The 20884-nt window shown below is 35.3% G+C and overlaps 2 protein-coding genes across 3 annotated transcripts; both read right to left on the bottom strand.

Annotated features, from left to right (window-relative positions):
- Nucleotides 1-632: 632 nt before the first annotated feature.
- On the bottom strand, nucleotides 633-5858 carry LOC145238761 (adenylate kinase 2, mitochondrial-like). The gene is made up of 7 exons (XM_080102022.1): nucleotides 5674-5858; nucleotides 5151-5255; nucleotides 3489-3620; nucleotides 2887-2981; nucleotides 1637-1709; nucleotides 1015-1207; nucleotides 633-799 (listed from the first exon to the last, which is right to left on the bottom strand). The coding sequence occupies exons 1-7, from the start codon at nucleotides 5761-5763 to the stop codon at nucleotides 795-797; spliced, it is 693 nt and encodes a 230-aa protein (XP_079958148.1). The 5' UTR covers nucleotides 5764-5858; the 3' UTR covers nucleotides 633-794.
- Nucleotides 5859-6308: 450 nt separating this feature from the next.
- LOC145238178 (mitochondrial glutamate carrier 1-like) lies at nucleotides 6309-19851 on the bottom strand. Of its 2 annotated transcripts, XM_080101265.1 has the most exons (10): nucleotides 19675-19851; nucleotides 19320-19382; nucleotides 18613-18741; nucleotides 17202-17257; nucleotides 16886-17031; nucleotides 12013-12085; nucleotides 10491-10584; nucleotides 9482-9639; nucleotides 8595-8664; nucleotides 6309-7933 (listed from the first exon to the last, which is right to left on the bottom strand). In XM_080101265.1, the coding sequence occupies exons 2-10, from the start codon at nucleotides 19349-19351 to the stop codon at nucleotides 7780-7782; spliced, it is 912 nt and encodes a 303-aa protein (XP_079957391.1). In that variant the 5' UTR covers nucleotides 19352-19382; nucleotides 19675-19851; the 3' UTR covers nucleotides 6309-7779. The 2 variants fall into 2 exon arrangements, with proteins under 2 accessions (XP_079957391.1, XP_079957392.1); XM_080101266.1 differs by lacking the exons at nucleotides 18613-18741; nucleotides 19320-19382; nucleotides 19675-19851 and adding an exon at nucleotides 17557-17657.
- Nucleotides 19852-20884: the final 1033 nt, after the last annotated feature.

Below are 20884 nucleotides of genomic sequence, written 5' to 3'. Positions count from 1 at the left end.
TCGTGACAACTACAATGTTTGTCGTCACAACTTGGGTGTTTACGAAGCAGTTGCAAGTGATTGGGGAGATTTAAAAGTTCCCTCTGACTACTTTGATGAAAAATATGTACATATATGACGTTTTGTTGTTGTATGAACTAAAACTCGTGACTATAAATATGTGGTAACTGCCAATCAAATTTCATGAAATATGCGTTATTGCTTTATGTTAGTGGAAGCCTAAATTACTAGTCAATCGCCTACAATTGAGAAATTTTTTGTCGATCCTGACGTCTAACAAGTAGGCCACCCCTGCTATAGCATAACAGCTGTGTGCAAAATGATTAAACGATTATGCGTTAAATAAAACATAACTGCCAGAGGACTGGTGTGTATAAAATACATCGCTGATAATGCTCTAAAAATTATACTATTTGACGCGATGCTATGTTTAGCGCGGTTTCAAAAACGTTACGCGGTACGTAACTAGGCAAAAAATACACGTTATGGGGTTAAAAGATGAGGTCGAAAAGATTCAGTTTCATACGAATCGCAACAAACTGTTCTGCGTAAAAATCGTTGATCAAGTCGGAATACAAATTCGCCAGATCCAGACTTCGGTATATTGCTTAGGTTTTAATACAGTACTCAACTTGGTCAACACAAATATATATTGCATTTTACTGCGCCTCATAACCACATACACACGAAAAAACAGACCAACATTGACACAGACAATATACTGATTAAAGGCATTGCTACAAAAGACTTCACCGCAGTTTGAAATTGGAATGTTGACGAACGAACACCAGGAATCAAACTGCAAAAAAGACAATATTTATTAAACGGTAAAAAAAACTTCCCTAAAATGTTGACCAGAAAACTCTAGAGAAAGTATATTTTTTACATTGGTAACTATATGACCTTTGGCATAAAACACATGCGTTGTAACATAAAACCTAACATTAACAAAGAACGGAGCAAAAACGTTACAAAATTTTGATTCAAAGCAAAAAAAATCACTTCCAAACTTACGGCACTTCATAAACGTGTCACATAAGTCCTTGTACACAATGTTGGGAGATTGGGCAGCATTAATCGACGAATGGATGCCTTTCTTGGAATAGTAATCTACCAGTGGAGATGTCATTTTGTGGTAGGCTTCCAGACGAGTTTTCAACGCTGTTTCGTTGTCATCCGATCGTCGGATGAGGGGTTCGCCTGTGACCTGTAAAATAGGGTTTGTTTTTTTGGTAATAAAATAATTTTATTGTTTCAAATAGGGTTCATAGATCACCTGGTTCTGACTAAGTAGTCCAATATTTACCAATCTTTTGATAACAAGAATTTTAGCGTATAAACGTAATATGATGTATTACATGGCTAAGTTCGTATGGCCCAAAAGTTGGCCGATTACATTTTATAGTGAAAACATAGCGGAAATTACAAGGCGGTTTTGCTATACTTTTTTGCCCATTTTCCCAAACCCTTGCCAATAGGTATTGTTGGGCATGTTCGTAGACGCAAGTTCGTAAAAAAAACAGTTTTGAGTACTAGGTCAAATTGCAAGTCGAAATTTTAAACAACATTGCAGCCACCAGTGAACAGTAAAACGCAAGTTAATATTCTTTTTGTCATAAATCGCAACAGAACGTACATCATCAGTCATAGGTTTCTGTGGTGGGTTGAATTCAGTGTGGTAACTTCGTCCACTGGGCTTGTGTATTAATCTGGAAACAAACGCATAAGGAAATGAATGCAAGGAAACGCACCAGACACGACGCGCTTCATCACTTAACTCGAACGAGTTAAAAACCTACTTTTCGCATTCTTTGAATAAGTAGCTTTTCACAGCTCACTGCGTTTTGAGGTTTGCTACCTTCAAGCCTTAACATTGTTTAAACTTTTTTATGCGGTGTTCGATAGTTAGACAAGTGGCGCCACTGTAGTGATACTGTCTGTTGCGTTATTTAAACAGGCAGTATACAACCACTGTGATATCACATGTCCAAAGACGGACTAGGCTCCATTCAACTAAACTACAGGCCTTGAAATGTGCGACAATTTCTAAAACTACAGATTTTGTGCTGAATCTGCAATAACAGCTGCTGCATTCAATACACGCGATTTCGTTATCAGAAATTGTTTTTCCATTGGTTAGTCGATTGAGCAGAAAATCTGTATCCCAATGCTATGTGAAAGTAAAACGAGCATATCACTTTCCTATAGCACTGTGTTACCGATTCCTGCAAGGCGCAAGTGGCACGGAACGCGTTTTGGCGTCTCGCAAAGACGCCCTGGAATGTTAAGAAGTTGCACTGTGCTTGTTGTTGGTGCGTGTCGGCCACGCCTGAGGGCTTGACAAGATGGAAGGCCTGGTCTTTTTCGCGACCGCTTACTGGTAAAAGTATACAGAACGCCAGAAAAAGATTGCGGTATTTCCTTGGTATGTTTCGCGGCTAATTTAGGCTGTTATTTGTGGTGCTTCCTACACCTCTGGGTATGAGATTGCATATCGCGTTTTGAGGCACAATGATTTGGCTACATTTTGCATCAAAGGTCATGTACCTTGTGTTTAAACACAAATACAGCATCAGATTAGGTCCCACTAACTAGGCCAAATGCTCAAGTCAACCTTTCTTAATTCTGTAAACATTTTAGCAACCCACTTACTACTTAGCAGTGAAATAAAATAAAAACCTGGCTTAAAAAAGTACACAACTTAGAAGGAATAGAAATGCATAAAGATTTATTAAACAGTCAAAATGCCACAAAATTCATATTTTTTGCAGTAACAATATCTTGTTGCAATATGAAAGCCAGATTGAACATGTTTATGTATTAAAATTAGTTTGAAAACCATGATTTCCTATTTGGTTTGAAACTAGTGCAAAAGGTTATGCTTACCTTCCACATATTCTGCTTACAAGAAGGGAATCATCTATTTTGAATTCGACAACGGAATCTAATTTGCTGTTTCTTTTCTCCAGCAAATCATCAAGCTATAACAAAAATGGCACATTATTATTAAAAGCAGGTTATTTAAAAACTTACAATATTTATTTCGTTACATTCTAAAAAAAAAATTATTGCATTAGCAACCAAAAACATCTCACAAAATAAATACCTTTCTTATCTTACTTTTTATATGGCCTAATATTTATCAGGCATTTTTTAATGTTAAATATCATTTTCTATTGAAGCCAAATAAACGCATGTGGTTTAACATGTGATTGCAATTATCTACTGTTTTGCTTAACAGGTTAAATTTCTAACAAATATGGTTCTAACTTGACCAGATAAAAGAAGCATTGTATTTGGCAACCAAAACCTTTGCCACAAACCAGATTTCCAACATTGTTTGCTACAAACATTCTGAAGAACACAACGACAGTTGCTAAGTAACAGAATATGCCTCATACACAGCTACAATGACATAAAATTATACATATCAGCTGTGCAATCAAGTCAAGTTGAATATTAATATTGTGAAGCATTTAATATATTACCTTTTCAGCTTGGACAACCGTCCTAGGAAAGCCATCAAGTAGAAAACCTTTCCTACATTCAGGTTTGTCAAGATTTTGATCAATCATTTCTACAACAAGTTCATCACTAACCAGCTTTCCAGCATCCATAACCTTAATAAAATATAACACTGAAATATGTAAACTAAAAAGTTAAAAACACCCAACCCGTTTTGCGCATGTGAGATTTCAAATAAATGGAGTTGTTAAAAAGCAATTTCTTTTAAGAGGTTTACACACAATAGTAATAAATGATTCAAGTCTGGGCTATATTACCAATTTTACAACAGGACTTATCTATGTATTAAAAAACATTTAAATGCTGAAACTAACTCTCGACTCTAAATAATTCTATCGACAGTGGGTTCACGATGACACAAATTGAGTGCAGGAATTTTGTTATGTATATATTCATTTAGTCACAAAAACTAAACTTTTTGTGTGGTGCTGTATATGTTTATAAAACAAGGGTGTCCATACATTTGCGGTACTAAACTTATAGTAAACATATACCTTGAACTAATCACCGATATTCTATTGTATATGTATATACATATATATATAGGTCAATTGCTAATCTACTGTATTTTACGGACCATAAAGCGCACCCGATTATAAGGCGCACTGTCAATAAATTGCTTTGATTAGTTTTTTGTTTATACATAAGGCGCACCGGACTATAGAACGCAACGTATTTTAAGGAGTATGGGTTACCATATAAAGCTCATAAAGCTCTGAATATCACAGTTGCTAGTTGCCTTTACCGTAGTTTATTGTGTAAGTCGGTGGTTTATTTATATAATAATAGTATCGGTACTGGTTTTGAGTGTAGCCTAGGCAATTAAGTACTACTTGATCCATACATTAGGCGCACCGGCTTATAAGGCGCACGATCAATTTATGAGGAAAAAAAGGATTTAAATTGCGCCTTATGGTCCGTAAAATACGGTACTAAAAATAAGATAAATGGCAAAAAAATTGTTAGTTTATTTAAGAGTCTTAAAGTAAATGTTTAACAACTGTAATTAAATATTGAACGTATTTATTTACCACAACACCAGCAACTTGCCCTGGAAACCGATATAACTAAATCGGTGGTTCCCAACCTTTTTGTAGTCACAAACCCCTTTTAAAAATTTTATAGGTATGCGGACCCTCAACTAATTTACTGTAGGTCTTTTTATGTTTTTTGTTTCTTGCATTATACATTGTTATACTTTCGCTATTTTGGGCAGCATTTTAGTCAAACTTCACAGTCCTTAAATAAATCTCAAATGAAGTTCTGTTCTGCAGCAGTCAATGCAACAAAGAGAAACTTTCCAGTGTACAAAACTGGGAACAAAGCATTCTAAATTGTATTGTTCATGTGTGTTGTGATGTCACAATGTAGGTAACAATCACAGAAAAATAAGTTTTCCTGATCCAGAGGTTTGATAAACAGTTTGCATTCATATGCAGGATTGTAAAAACAGTTTGGAAATGTAAAAATATTGTGCTATTGGTTAATGGAACTAAGAATGTTTGCCTCCACAGACCCCCAAAAATCATCTCACGAACGCCATGTTGGGAACCACTGAATTAAATTAATGCTAAAGTACTTCAGTTGTCATGCAAATTGAAACGAAGTTCAGTGATTAAACTTACCGATTTTACTCTTGCACCAAGAGCTGATCCACCACTAACAAGTGCACGGAGCATATCTCCAGTAGCAAGATGACAAGCGCAAAACTTTTCCGCTAATTTTGGAGCCTGAACAAAACAATATGTAATAGGAATACATTTTTTTGCTTGTTCAAAAATTTGACATACACTGTTTATATTAAATAATGGGTAAAATTAATGAAATACTCGTTTCTTAAACATAAGACAATTTTATTGTTGTACACTGTCAATATAATAATTAATGTTCTTAAAACAACTCACATTTTTAATTGACAGAACAAAAATTACCCCCGAGTAGCAACCGTTTATCTTTATCTATTTTTATCACAAAATGGCAATAAACATCATTTGTGTTGCCTATTCCAATTTTTTCAGTAACCAATTTTTTTTGCAAATTAACTAATGCATCTTACCACATTGTGGATTCTTTAAATCTTTAATTTTAATGGATACAGCTGTATTTATATTGCAAAAATTATAAGGTAAACTTCTGTCAAAAAATGACCTGGGTCCCTTTTCCAGCTCCTGGGGGTCCCAGAAGAATTGCTCGAATTCCCCTTCTTTCCTCCTCTTGTGGTGCAGATCTTGGTGCCATTATGAATTAGTAGTGTGATTAATCACATTAACTACACACGAAATATATACAAATATCTACACTTGTTACACCTTAAAAACAAGTCTATTTTTAAAAATTTACAAAATTCGTTTTGTTAGGCATCTTAGATCTTACGCTCTAGAAAAAAATACTTTAATAACCATTCTTATTTTGGTAATTAAACCTTCGTCTATGACATACTGATACAATACATTTTCCGACAATTTTTCAAGCGGCGCATTTTAGATAAAAACTCGTAAAGCATTTTACTACCTCGCTTCTTTGCAGCTTTGCACGTGGCAAGTAAGCATGTGCATTGATGCGAATCGTTTTCACATCGGGTCAGTCAAATACAAAAAAATATCTGGGGAGTGACAAGAAAAGTTTTTACATGTGTAATTTTTTTAACAATATTATCAGTATTTTTTTCCAAACATAACTATTTAATCAGTATTTTTGCACAGGCTAACTCACACATATAACCTATATTTCCATTATATTAGTTTTTATAGCTTAACCTAACTACACAAAAAGAAAAACGAAAATTAACATGAAAAAGAACATCGTGTATTTGAAGTATCCGACAAACGAAGAACAAACACTTAAAAGAAACGATGTATCCATAACACCCACCATGCACTAAAGCAAGGCAACACGTTATTGCACGCTCGTTGCTAGCTGTTAAAATCGCACACAAGTATGTCCATCAGTACAGGCTATAAGTGAAATTTTCTGCTTAAGAAATGTGTACGAGTTTGAATGTCAAGAACAAGAATTGGTAACAAGATTCTACGGAAAAGTATACGTTTTAGATCCAGCCTAACGAAAGGGGCATTTTGGATGGCCATTTAAGAATCCTTTGACCGAATTGTTGCTTTTTTAGACATGTACGTAGCACAAAACTCACAGTCAAAATAAAGTAAAATCAAATTGACGAAAAACAGGCAAGGGATTTTATGGAAGATTGAGACTTGTAAGATAGTGTTGGGTGCATTGCGTTTACAGTCTTTTGTACGAGTTAATTTAGAAATTCAATTTTGTCTAAGAACGAAAAGTGTTCGGGGCACCATGGCTTGAGGTTTGACGTCACAAAATATTCAACAACTTAAATTTGTAAAAATTTCACGTTTTTTTAAAGAGTTGCAGGAAAAAGCCAAAAAAGCCGTTTTTGAATAAAGAGCAAAGCAGCAAGGAAAACAATAAACCCTTTTTGGACAGAAAAGCCGAAGTAAAATTTGGAAAGGATTGTGAAAAAGCGCCACACCAAGCAATTTTAATGCACGATCCAAAGCACCGCTAAAGCGAGCAAGAGAGCAGGTAAAAAATTTGAAAAAGAACAATAGACTTTTGGTGGACAAAATTTTGTTTCACACGTGAAAAATAAATAAACCTTTACGACTGAAAATATATTCCGACAAAAATATGAACCACACAAAATAAATTACTTAAGGCTCCTTTTCATGTACAGCAAAATATCTTTGTACATTGGCAACTTCGACATTCAGACAATCTAAACATAAAGAGTACGTTTACACAGAAAATGTATATCGGCAATTCTATGTACAGCACAGACAAGTGTATGTTAGAAAGGTCCATTTCCAGGCATTGGAACATAGCGCACTGGGCGTTGTATCTTAACAAGTATGGATAGTGAAGAATATGGCGTTTCTTACCATTTTGGCTGCGTAGCACCTTTATGGAGCATGGGTGTGAAGCAGGCGTGGCACAGTGCGACAAAACAAAGAAATGAAAAATTTTGAACTCCAAACGAATATTTGATTGAAGGAAATGGCTGCTGTGAAGGAACGCGGATTGTGAATTTTTGAATTCAGTAGTTGGTAACTTTCCAACAAAAGGCAATAATTATACCGTATTTCCCCTTTAAAATACATTTTACTTGTACTCTTAATCTTAACCCACAAGCCCCGTGCCTTCCAAGCAGCAAAAAACGAACAGTTCCGCCGCAAGATGGCAACAGAGCGCAGAAACTACAGCAAACTAGCAGACGTGTCGTTATCAGATTGGACGAAGCTGGGGAATCCCCAAAAGATCCTCTGCCAGTCCGAAGTAGTAGACGGATTGCGCTATGCCGAAGAGAGGCGCTATGGCAAGCATGCGCGGCCCGATGCCGCGGTAAAATGATCGGAATCCTTCCTCCCTGTAAATGCGCCTATATGACGCGATAAAATAACATATTAAGTACAAAAATTGACTTTTTAAAGTGGACACAGAAAAAAGTAATCAACTTGCGCAAACCTTAGGATCTTAGTGAAGTTTTTCAGTAACTTTATTCCTGTCACTTATATTACAAATAGCACCCATTTCGCACATAAGCATAATCTCCGAAATGGGTGTGCAACAGTAGAGTTGTAAGTTGGGGCTGGGTTCGGGCTTAGGTTTCTAAAAAAACGGGCTGGATTCGGGTTTGACTTTACACTCTGTGTCAGTATTTTTTTAATAAATGTGTCAGTATTTATTTAAAAAAAGTATACTATTACAGTAGCCGGTTGATGAACCTCACCTAATGTCCAACAGGCCCTAAAACGCCTTGTTTAAGACCAATTGTCTATTGTGTTTGTTGTCTTGGTCGTTACTGATGAGGCTTTAATGTATACGCCTGTCAATCAAACATTCGGACTGGGTTTCGGGCTTGTACTTTCGGGCTCGGGCTATGAGTTTAGGCCCGTTTTCAACTCAGGCCCATGCAGTGATCTATTTTAGTAAAGTTTACGATAAAGTTTATGAAACGCAAGTTGTCCAACCCAGTGTTACGCGATAAAACCTCACCGATCGAGATAAGATAAAACAAAAAAATAAAAAAAGAGATATACCTGAAGCAGTCTATCATGCCAGCATAGTTGTCTGTAGCTCTGTGGATTGATTGAAGACGAGTCTTTACCACTGAAAAAAGTAAATAAATAGATGGAGTGTTTCGATTTTTGATATAGTAAGCTTGCATATTTTTAATGTAACTAACTTTTTCGACAATTTTTATCTACATTTACGCCACAATTCGAATACTACCCACACAAGCTACCATTTACCACGGAAGCTAACTGCTTCTGACCCAATCCATTTTCAATCATCCAAACCATATTTAACCAGCCTAAAATCATTTCGACCATCCAAACCATTTTAAACAGCCTACAACCATTTTAAACCATCCAAACCATATTTAACCAGCTTAAAACCATTTTTTAATCCTTGATAACCACACAAGTCTAATTTTAGCCACACAAACTATCATTTAGCACGTTAAACAAACATTTTTACATCCCAATCATTTTTAACCTTTCAAACCACATGAACCATACAGACAACACCATAACTTAGATAAGGTTTTAAAACAAGTAAATTTTTATCAGGTGAAAAACGTATGTGAGATTGGTGCGTTTTATATCTTTTTCACAACATGCCGGATAAAGCAAATTTTATGTTCGCAATTATTAACGACTTTAAAAACTAATATTTATGGTGAAAAACGCTTTTAAATGGCGTTTTTTTTCTGAAAAAATACAAACAAAATGACGTTATTTGTATGTGATGACGTCATCAACATTTTTTTAGTAAAACTTTTAGAAATTTTCATACACAACAACTTTCCCCAAAAAGGTATAGGTTATCTCTTAGCGATTTTTCTAGAAACTTTATAAAGTACGAACATGTCTAAACGCAGAAGTTCAAGAAAAAAAAAATTAGCAGTTAAATGGACCCTCACCATCGAAGGGGTTGACAGCCACTGCTGAGATTGCTGCAGCAGCGATACCAGATGCAAGGGTGACAATGAAAGGGGATCGAGTTGAGTCCAGATCAGTCAAACCAAATTTGTTGAATTGGGCGAACAGCGGAAAGTAAATCATAGAGAAAGGAACATCTCTGTTGAAATACATGTTCAAAACTTTATAAACGTAAAAGCAATGACGAAACGTGTTTGTCTTTTATGAACATTTGTGATCAAATTGTAGTATAAAAGAATTAAGTTCATAAAAAACATTAAGTCATTCGTCCTTACAATTTTGAGGTATATATAAGTATATTTCGTGTTATTAGCAATATTAGTATCTAAATCAAATAGCTATTTCTATGGCGCTGTTAAGGTGAAATATTAAATTTCAAATCCGTAAGGACAAATGAAATTTTTTTCATGAACCTCAATCTACAGGTAAAGGTTGATTATAATCTTCACCCACCTAGCAACAAGCTGGGTGATTCTAATTTAAAATTTGAAGTACGAGTATATGTATATGAATGAAATGTGAACATAAAGGCGCCAATAGCACTGCTGTAAGTTAAAGAAGTCTTAACTGGGATAACACACATATTTTAATTTTAAACCAATCATCAAGAGGCTACGACACTGGATAACTTTTTTACCCCGTGGTAAGGTTCCCCACTTCAAGCGCAAACCCATGTAAAGTTTGCTCTAGTAAAAGTGCAAAATAATAAGACTAGATAAGTGAACGTGACAAAACCGCAGGAAAAATGAAATATTAATAAGTGCCATAGACCTCAGTAATGAATGCAAAACGAATAAAATATTAATAAGCTCAAACACTTTATGGTTTAACTTTATTTAGTTTCGCTTGCGCTGTGAAATGATTTGTAGCGACATAATAACCCTGAAACAAGCGGAGAGACAGAAATAACTGCGCAGCATTGAAATGTTACGGAGCGCGAAATAGCAATCGAATTATACTTGAAGTGGTGTAAGAAGAACTACTTCTTACCTTGCGAGTGTTGCTGGCAGACCTTTCCAGAAACCAGGCAGGCCGTGGCGCTCGTACACGACTCGAAGTGCGTTCTTCTTGGTTCCACCGATCGCTAAAACACATATTAAAGCTCAAAAAATGTCGAAAGCTAGCAATTAAATACTAGCGGACTTATTAAAAATTTGGATCTGTCCCAAAGCGTTTGTGTTGATTGCGTGTTAAAGCTAGCATAACCGGTTTACAGTAAAAGTAGCTCGGTAAAACAGGATTTGGTTAACCCGGATCTTCGCCTAATTCGGACAAATTGTTTGATCTAAACCAGGGGTTCTCAAACTTTTTTGGTCTGTGGCCCAAATGTCTATTTAATAGCGATTCGTGGCCCACCGCGTGCTGTAAATTTGGGCACAAACAAAAAAAATAACTCAAAAACAGGCGAAATGGTTTCTAGCAATTTATTTTTAATGAGATACATGCTCCTGAAATTTGGCTACAAGATTCGGAATTCTTTGCAAATATTATGTTTTTCAAAACAAAGCGCATAATATCTACACTATAACAAAACAGTAGAATCTGTTCAAATGGCTCTGTGGCCCATTGAAAATGTCTTGGTGGCCTAGTACTGGGCCATGGCCCATAGTTTGGGAACCACTGATCTAAACGGGTTAAACGAGGTTGACAGTATGGAATAATTTCCGGCTAAAAACACTGGCTAAGAAGGAGCATTGCTTGCAGAAACTGTCTAGGCTTTTACGGGGCAAAATTTGCAAACACCGCGTTTTTTGAATGATGTTTCAAATTAGTTTTACCTACTTTAATGGGTAAATACAGTAGTTCTCAAAACTGAATAGTTCTCAAACTGAATAGCGTCGCAGAATAGTTCCGTTTCGTGGCTTTTTGTTCTTGTACCAATAAACACAACTTTAATATTAAGTTTTCTCATTAACTTTTAATTGCTTGTGCGTCGCAAGTGCAGAAAAACTTGTCCAGGGGAGTCGCAACAAAAAAAGCACTGGGTTAATATATTAATATAACAATGTTAAAAAAACATTTTCGAAAACTTGAAAGGTACGGAACAGACGTTTATCCATTAACGTGATTCAACTGTAGCACTTTTTCACACAACGCAAAACACTCCCGTTAAGTCCGCAAAAATCGATTTTCATTTTCAGTGCCTAAGCCTCGTGTTTTTACCAAGCAAGCACTGGCTATTAGCAATTACTTATTGTTAATCGGGTTTTATCGAACTCTATAGTTGCTTATTAGAGCCGCATTGTGTGTGCCAATCAATGCAATAACAATAAACTAAAAGCCCATAATCCATATTAACGACCTAATCCAACGGGGAAATCCCCCGTCAGGAAGAAACAAGCCTTTATGCTAATTGTACGATTAGCGTATTTAACACAAACAATTCAGTTAAGTGATTTTGCAGCACGTTACGCATTGCCAAAAACAAAAATGAACCGTCCAAGGAGTTTTTTTTTCTGATTTAGCCAAACAAAAATTAAAAAAACGTTTTTGATTCTATAAGTATACTTACTAGATATGGCCTTCACCCTTCCAGCGTCTTGCCCGTATATCTTCAAAATCTCCATCGGCGCTGTCACAGTTACCTGCGTATGACGTCACAATCGCTTGTCATTAATAATGCACGTGACGTAAGCGTAAAATGCGTCATTGATAAACACGTGCGCAATTGCCACGTGATGTAATAGGACGCAAATCGTAAGATTTTTTAGAATTAAATAAATTCCATTAGTGAATTGTTTTTAAGCGATTTATTATTATTAATATTTTGATATTTAAACGATAATTTGGAGCGTGGAAAATACAGGCTGTTTTCAAATTGTGTGCTGTATAATTTGTGTCACATATGTCCAAGTACACTTTCCCTAAAACGTATTGCTTCATTTAAAAGAACCATACTAGTTTAGTTCATTGACTGGTTTGTCCATAAAAATACAATTAACAGAGAATAAATATTCTTTGGCTAATTATCTCTTCAGACTTGTATGTAAAAAAATCTTGATGCATTTTTTGTTTGTTGTTTTAGATCCAATACACCTGTGTTAATTTCACATCCATGTGATTTATGCTTAGTATGCAAAAACAATTCGGAAGACAAAACAACTTTGAGCCGTGACCACAATGAACATCCATAAACGAAGGGGTAAAATCGATCAATGACATTCAAATTCAAACAAACTCAGAAGCACATGTCCGGGGTGTAAAACCCGCAAATTTCAACAGAACTAAAGGATATTACGCAACACACGTTGTGGCTGTGTAACGCTTTTTTCCAACACAAGACAAGTCGACAAACAAGCTGTTGCTGCCAGGCAAAATGAATAAACGAGTATTGCTAATGTATAAACGAGTATAACTAGAAGGGTGGCTTAGCACATTTTGCCATTGCACATACACCGTTGCCTATTTTGAAACGTTAATACATTCCCTACACTTAATATTATATTGGGTCCCATGTTAGTCAGCGTCTTTTACAACACTAGTTGTTTCAGCAGGCAGAAACTCGTGGGTCCCCACATATGCAAAGTTGAAAATAATGCAAGATAAGTCAAGAGATAACCAACAGTATGTTTGGTTATGTAAGGGAAAACACAGTGATCAGTACTGGGCGTAAATAATCATGCCAATAAAAGAACAAACTATACAAATCAGGCCAAGAGTCTTTAACGTTTTTACGTGTTATTTTTTTACACAATTTTGTCACTATTTGCACCAATTTATCTGCACGGCATAATAAAGAACTATACACTTTATTAAGGTTTTGGCCTTTGGGTATTAACTAAGGAAGACCCCCAATGTGTGTCGTTGTGCACAAGCAATAGCGGTGTCAGTTTACCACTTCCCGTTTCTGTTCACTACTTCAGGGCTGGGGTTAAAGTTACAGTTTTCAGTGCGAATTTTATAGATTAAAAATCACTTGGAAAGTTATAAACAACCAGAGTTTAAGCGGCACCCGAAAGTAGAAGCCCAAAACTCAACGTTTGTGAAACATATGCCCAATTGATTCCGAAGGCTGGATTTCCTATGGTATGGTACAGCACAAATATGACAAACTGTGAAATCGGACACAAATCAAGCTTGCTTTATTATAAACTGAAGCGCGAACCAGCGGCACGACTTACAACTCATACCACACCTCCGCACACTTAAAACTCAATGTACTTAATTTAACATAACAGGGATATTGTAGAAATGTTTGTTTTTACTCCAGTGTCGTCATACAACTGCTACGCAATACAATTACTCAGGCCGGTTTTATAAGATATAACCCTAATTGCTTTCGTGACAATGCAACGTAGTGGGTACGTAAAAGGAAAAATTACAACTATGTCATGCTGCTTACGAAGGCGATGACTCAGCATTTTAAAGCCCCCGAAGCGATGAATGGTGATTTTTATCATTCGAAACGCAATGACGTTTGCAAATCTTAAACAGTGCAAAGTACGCATTGACCTAAATAAATCGACGATCGACCGCAGAGATCGTTAGGGGCGTATATTAAAAATCAATGCTATCGATTTTCAAAATGTAATAACCCTAAATTAATACATCCTAATGTCAGAATATTGCTACAGTATTTGTGCCTCTGTGTTATTTGACGTGGCTGACAAAAAGTGCGACATGTGGTCACCTTTATTTTTAGAAAATGCTGCTTGTATCGAACTGTAATAGCCTGTAGAAAACTTATAGACGGAGATACCGGTTTATCGTGTACACAACTTGTGTTAACGATTTAAATTAGATTTGTAGCAAACATTCTAGTTCTCCTGTTACAAATAGCGCGTAAAATCGATCGCGTGTACCTGCCACATTGTAATTAACAAATTCAGTTCCTAATTTTTTAACCTAGAAGGAACAAACAAGAAGGACACGCTAAAGGGAACGCCCACCTCGCGGTTGCGCAACAGCTTGCAGTTACGGAAGGGGCGGTCCCGGAAAAGATGTTCTAATTGATGCGGGGGAATTATTGTCGTGAATGGACACAGTTAAGCTCTGTTGAGTGTGTAAGCGACAAGATTAGACCAATCCAACGTCGTTCTTTCAGAATCATAGAAAACATTTTCTATTTCTGTCAATTTATCAACCCAAGTTTAGAAGCTTTTTACACAAAAAAAATCGATATAACTGACGCAGGAGACAAACTGTTAACAGCTGCTGAAATAGACCAATCAAACGCGCCAACCAATCGATAAAATCTTGGGAACACTACCAGTACTTTTCCGAAAGTTTTCCAGGCACATATCACCACTTTACGAGACGTTTTTGGTGACAACAACGACGATGAAATTACCCCCATACAATGAGTTTGTTGTGTGCACAGAGGTAGATGGAAGGTGTTGGCAAACAGAAATCGTGCTTCTTAAAGAGAGTCAACGCCCCTAAAGCACCTTTTTACTCTTAGTGTGGAAGTTTTGTTTTTTTAAACTTGAAAAAAAACGCACATCTAAAAAACAGCTATGCGACTACGTGTTGGAACTTAATGTTGCAAACGCTTGGCACATTTTATTAAAAAGTCTTGGTATGAGGAATATAATTGTCCAAGTAGACAAAGTATATATCATTGATGACCGCATTAATATTTGTACAAACATTTTAGCATTAGCTTTGACTTTTTCGTGTCTATTGGGTCATTGTCCACGTAGAGTACCGTCACAAAACAAACAAAAAACATGTTTTTTACGCAGTTGCGCCATTGGGTACACATGGAGTAAATTGATTTTTGGCAAAATGCAACATATATTTGGCGACATGATGTTTACAGACCTTCAGCGAATCTGTCCAACAACGCCCTTAACCGTCTGTTTTATAAGCTGTGACATTTGCAACACAAATATACTACCTTTGCAGCAAGGTGAAACAAATTAAGAAAAGCAAGGTTACCTAAAGTAAGAACAGTCCTCTTGAAAACAAATTTATCACTGTAAAACCAAATAAGTAAAAAAATGGACTACAGATTTGCAACTGTGAATTGTGAACCGCATTAAAAATATTAACCAATTTATCATTTAGGTCTATGGAAAGGGGTTACATGCAGTAGCCTTTTTGTATTGGCAACTTAAGCATCACACACACTGTTATGGGCACAACACTGTCAAACAGTCAACCGCAAAACAATATCCGATTGTGGTTTTGTAATATTTGCCAATCGCCCAAACAACCTTTTAATGACCCAATATTACAGCGAGAACAAAACCTGCCGACAGTATTTATTGGAAAATGTTACCAGGCTATTATTTGAACAATATGAAGGTATAGCATTGATGTATGTGACCAATGTTAAGTACGCAGCTATTGTAAATGGTCAAGCACCCTTCAGTGCATAGAAAGGGCCTCTGTTACTGTCTGTGAAGGATAAAATGGGCACTTATGTTAGGAACTGAAAATAGTCAGCCATCCTGGATTTCAAAACTAATTTGACCACTGTGGCGAAATTTATGCAAACCATTTTTACCAAACAAATATATACTCTAATAACCATCAATAAACTACTGTTAAATTCTTAACAGTTTAACTAAACACAAATACAAAAGCACAGACAGCATTGGCAAAGAAATGCCCACCCAGTTTTTCTATTTTTGATTAGCATACAAATTTAAGTTTCAATTAGGCAACCAGTTACGTCGGGAAAAATTGGTCAAGAAGTCATGAGACCAAAATTTGATCAGGTTGTTTAAACAAAAATTTTCATTGAAACTGAGAAGTGGGCTTATGTTTACTAGAAATTTGGAGTTTCATGTTCAATGTTTGGTAACATACACAGCACATTGATAACAACTACCAAATCAGGGAGAAGGATGTTAAGCCCAAGTGACAACTCCACTGCAGATAAGATAAGAAAATTAAAGTTGACTATGTCTGCTTGAGCTCAAGAAAAGGGCAATCTGTTCCTTGAAAACCATTTGTAGTACACACAAAAATGATAGAATAATGGTTACGTATAATTTCTTGAAAGATCAAAATGTCAGAATAAATATTATTTAATTTGTCTTACAACTGTAATTAAGGCAGTGTCGGTTTGGTCAAACATGATCTTTGGACAGAAGGTCGGAACTTAACGGGCAAAATATTGACACAGATGCATTTGTTTTTAATTGTTGCGTTAGTGGTGAAATAGCAATGTGCTGTTTGTTGTTTTAAGTAGATTTGTCACAAAGCTAAAATAGGCCTGCTTTTGAGTGCATGTGTTCAAGAAATAAGATTTTAAATTGCAGATATATATATATCTAAAAAAATGTAAGCAACTTAAATTGTTGATATAATCACTCCTGAAAGCTATACATTTGTTAGTTAGCTAATTTGCACATTTGGAACACGACTGTTTTAAAAGTTGAAAAAACAGTAATAAAAGTGTTAGCTTGACATTTTAGTTAAAAAACTACATTTACCTGACAAACCGCTGCGCCCGCTCCTGCAATGAGTTGGTATACAAGAGTAATGTTTCCATTTGTGCTTAACTGTCTTCGGAGAACATCGTTTACTGTTAATTTGATGGTTTTCTCCGGAACTATCAGAAGGAGATTTGGAAGAGCTCCTGCACAACATTATTAAATATTAATAAGATTACATGCAGTAGCGGAAGGCTTACAAGACATTAATAAAGATTGAAAAAGGTTTCTAATGGCATATTAGAAAAATTGGTCATTGTGCAGTTAATATATTTTTTGCTGTTGTAATAAAATTAGGAATACAAAATTTACAGACCTCTGTATAGTCCGAAGAATCCTTCACTTCTAAACACCTGCTTCATGCAGTCAAACCTACAAAAGAATAACAAATTTTCAATTATTACTGGCCGAATACTTTAAAAAAATGTTCAAAAAAATAGTGTGTTACAAAAAAACAAAAATCGCAATGTTTCTAGAAGCACAGAGCATAAAATCATGATGGTGTTTACAGTTTTTTTGACATAAATTATTGTTTAGCATCATCATTTTAAAAACAGTTTGGTGTGAAAAAATATTTAGCTATGACTGTTGCCTGAACAGATGTGAAATTAAGTTTGCTAAGACCATTTTTGGCAATTATCAAAAAGAGCATACGAAAGCAAAACTATTACTGGAACATTGAGTGCGCCGCTGTGTCCGTGTTATAAAATACAGGCAAAAACAGTGAAGCCTTGTGTAACGAACAGCTGCCGCATAGAACCCTTCACTGGGTTCACACCAGGCTTCCTTCAGGCATTTCTCTGTAAAAGTAAACCGATCAGAGCGTTCTAGGGCCTACCTATGAGCCATGCACACTATTACCGAGTAGTGTGAATGGGGTAATACAAATGTGAAACAAAACAGCAATATATGTGCAAGTAACACAGCAGCCAAAACATTCGTATGCAATAGCTCCCACAAATGCATTAACTACAAACTTCAATGCAAGTACATATTACCATTTTATAATCATGAAGAAATTGGTTTTGAAAAGCCCACACCGTATATAGGGTCTATTGAAAAGTCAAACAAAACTCGGTACTACAAACAATTTGACATGCATGTCCCATTACAAAACCATTATAGTGTAAGAACAACTTTGTACCCTTAAAAACGTGACACAAATATTAAAATAAAGATAAACACAGGACAATACTGCACAAGGCTGTGATATGAGTATGGACCGTATGTGAAATAGGAAGATCAACCGATTAAGCGGATGCAATGAGTTCCTGTTCAGATCAAGTCATAAGAATATGCGCATGCATTGTATGAACATCTTACCACTATTGCCTAGCTAGCTAATACTGAACTGTAAAGTTGTTGAACAAAACCAATCAAACAAAATACATGCATTTTTTTCATATTTTCATTGACTAGGTCAGTGACCCTTTTTGATATTCGGTTTTCACTAATTTTCAGGTTTCAAAACGCTATGTTTTTAAAGTTGTGTGTTTGATTTGTGTCAAACCCAAATTTTGTAGTTTACAATGTTTTTTAAATGTTTTGGCCACTGTGCTACAGAAACATTTCAAACACAATTTTAAGCTATAAGTTTAACAAAAAATGCACAATTTAATAACACAAGAGTTCAAACTTAAAAGCAGTACTAACAATAACTAACATTTGAACTTTTAAATACCAAGAAACGGAAAACACAAGACAAGAAAATTTATAAAAGCACTTACATTCCTTTGTACATCCGTTGGCCATGTTGTACTGACTGATTTTGTAGTCGAGTTTTGCACAAATCAATTGGAAATGTTGCACATACACCAGTGAAGCCGGCAATGCCACCATTTATTACACGAGCGATTCTGTGATGGAGGTAAATTTTATTTAAAACACAATTTTGATTTGCACCCATCACTTTAGTATTTATATCTAGGAAATGCAGATCAAAAACAGTGATCATAGTGTAGCCAAAATTTACTCCAGTTTGTTGGGAACAACAGGCTTAAAAAACATGCCTCAACACATCTATTCCATAATAATAATAAATAGTTCGTTTTTTTATAAAATCATGAAACTTCCTTCAATATATTATCACTTATAAATCTTTTGTTTAAAACAGCTCTGTTAAATGCTACAGAAGAACAAAAAAATGTGTATTTGTATTTTTTATTAGTCTTGATAATTGTATCATAACAATTAAAAGGTGTCACATAAGTTTGTTTTTTAGAGCAAACAAATTCTGAACTATTAAGCCTTAGGTTTCCTATTATCTAACCAAGTTTAAAGTTTCATAGAAATACAAAAGTACTATAAATACATTATGAAAGGACATCGCATGTATATATACATGTAAGAATGTACACTTATATATATCTTTTTAAAATTTTGATAAATATTTACGTATCTTTAAATAAGAAGTGTGAAAAAAGACATATCATACCCCAGTAGGTTCTCAGATTGGTTTAATTCCATATCACTTTAAAATATTAGGAAGAAATGCTCACTGCAAAAGAAACCACAATAAGTAACAGTAACATACTGGTTACCAAAACAAAATAAAATATATGAACCAATAGACAAAAAATAGTTTGAGCAAAAAAAATCAGAGCCAGTATAAATTTGTGTGTGAAACTTGACTACGTTTCGACAAGTGCTATTGTCATCACCAGGTCAATGTAGTCATGTTGTACACACAAATACAGGCTTCGACTTTTTTGCTCAGATTATTCAAAACCATGAATAGTGCACTAAAAATTAGTTTATTTGCAAACTAAGTTTTTCTGTAGAATCCTTACCTTTATGGAACAGAACAGACTCCAAATAAGACAATGAAAACTTTGAACAAAGACAACAATAAAAACAAACAATTCCTAGTGGATGGTGAATTTGTCAGAAAAGAGCAGAAAATGTAGAGGGTAGTTTATGGCAAATCGTAATGTTTATGCACAAACTCTGCAACAAGAAAATCGCAATTAAATCATTTTGATTAGCACATAGTTAAAAACCTATATATTATATTGCTGTTTTCGTCCAACATGTGAAACAAATCTTATGACCTATGCTCTAGAAAATAGCTAATACACAACATGAAAATGTAGAAACTGAAGGCATCATGCTGGAGAATGAGGTGTCATAGATAAAGGCATTGACAGCTGTTCTGTCAAGCAAGTCTGCCTGCAGTCACAATTTGTAATGATAATTAGGTCAACAGTTGAACTAAAAAACCTAATGGTTCAACTCTACAATAGTTAAAATAAAAACTATAATATCCTGAAGGGTGCATCTAAAATATACAGGATCGCTTGGATCATTTGAGTCGCTTGGTGCATTATTACCACAGCTTGGCACACCGTTATAACACTTGGCACACCTTAATATCGCTTGATGCATCTTTATTGCGGATTGTGTGCATTTATATCACTTGCTTGGTGCACATTTATATCACTAGGTAAATGTGCACCAAGCAAAATAAAGTTGCACCAAGTGATATAAAGTTGCACCGGGCACTATAAAGGTGCACCAAGTAAAATAAAGGTGCACCAAGTGATATAAAGTTGCACCGGGCGCAATAAAAGTGCACCAAGTGATAAAAGGGTGACCCATCATTGTACAATTATAGGTTGTTATTTTTTAATAACCTATAACTGCTTTAACCATAAATTTATCATACATCCCTTTCTGAAAGGCATTTCCTAAGTTTGAAAAAAATCAACTTGTACAACACTAAAAACCTTCAAACTTTTTTCCACTTTGCAGTTAAGCTTACATATGCCTATAGAAGGTGTAGGTGCAATTAACTAACTGTTGCTCATCTTCCATAGCAGTATTTTATTTTTTGCAATAAGAGTATGGTAGGGTTCGTTTAAAAAGATTGAAAATACTAAAAAACGTTAGTCCCGTTCAAACATATATTGTGGCAAGAAACCGTTCATTATAACTGCATAATTGTCTAAACTGAATATCAATGTACCCCAACTACAACCCTCTGACGAATGACGAATCGAA

This window comes from Phallusia mammillata, chromosome 7 (assembly GCF_965637545.1).
Source record: "Phallusia mammillata chromosome 7, kaPhaMamm4.hap1.1, whole genome shotgun sequence".
Taxonomy (NCBI): Eukaryota; Metazoa; Chordata; class Ascidiacea; order Phlebobranchia; family Ascidiidae; genus Phallusia; species Phallusia mammillata.
The sequence above is the reverse complement of the archived record's forward strand: the minus strand, read 5'-3'. Positions and strand labels throughout refer to the sequence as shown.

Bases quoted from the DNA above. Each gene is read 5' to 3' on its own strand.
- LOC145238178 (XM_080101265.1), bottom strand. From the start codon at position 19,351: ATGGAATTAAACCAATCTGAGAACCTACTGGG. The intron at 17,258-18,612 runs GTAAGTGCTTTT...ATTCTTTTGTAG, and splicing joins CAACGGATGTACAAAGGAAT to GTTTGACTGCATGAAGCAGG. The intron at 12,086-16,885 runs GTAAATGTAGTT...CGTCATACGCAG, and splicing joins CGGGCGCAGCGGTTTGTCAG to GTAACTGTGACAGCGCCGAT.
- LOC145238761 (XM_080102022.1), bottom strand. From the start codon at position 5,763: ATGGCACCAAGATCTGCACCACAAGAGGAGGAAAGAAGGGGAATTCGA. The intron at 2,982-3,488 runs GTAATATATTAA...TTTTTGTTATAG, and splicing joins CGGTTGTCCAAGCTGAAAAG to CTTGATGATTTGCTGGAGAA. The intron at 1,710-2,886 runs GTAAGCATAACC...GTTTGTTTCCAG, and splicing joins GTAAGCAGAATATGTGGAAG to ATTAATACACAAGCCCAGTG.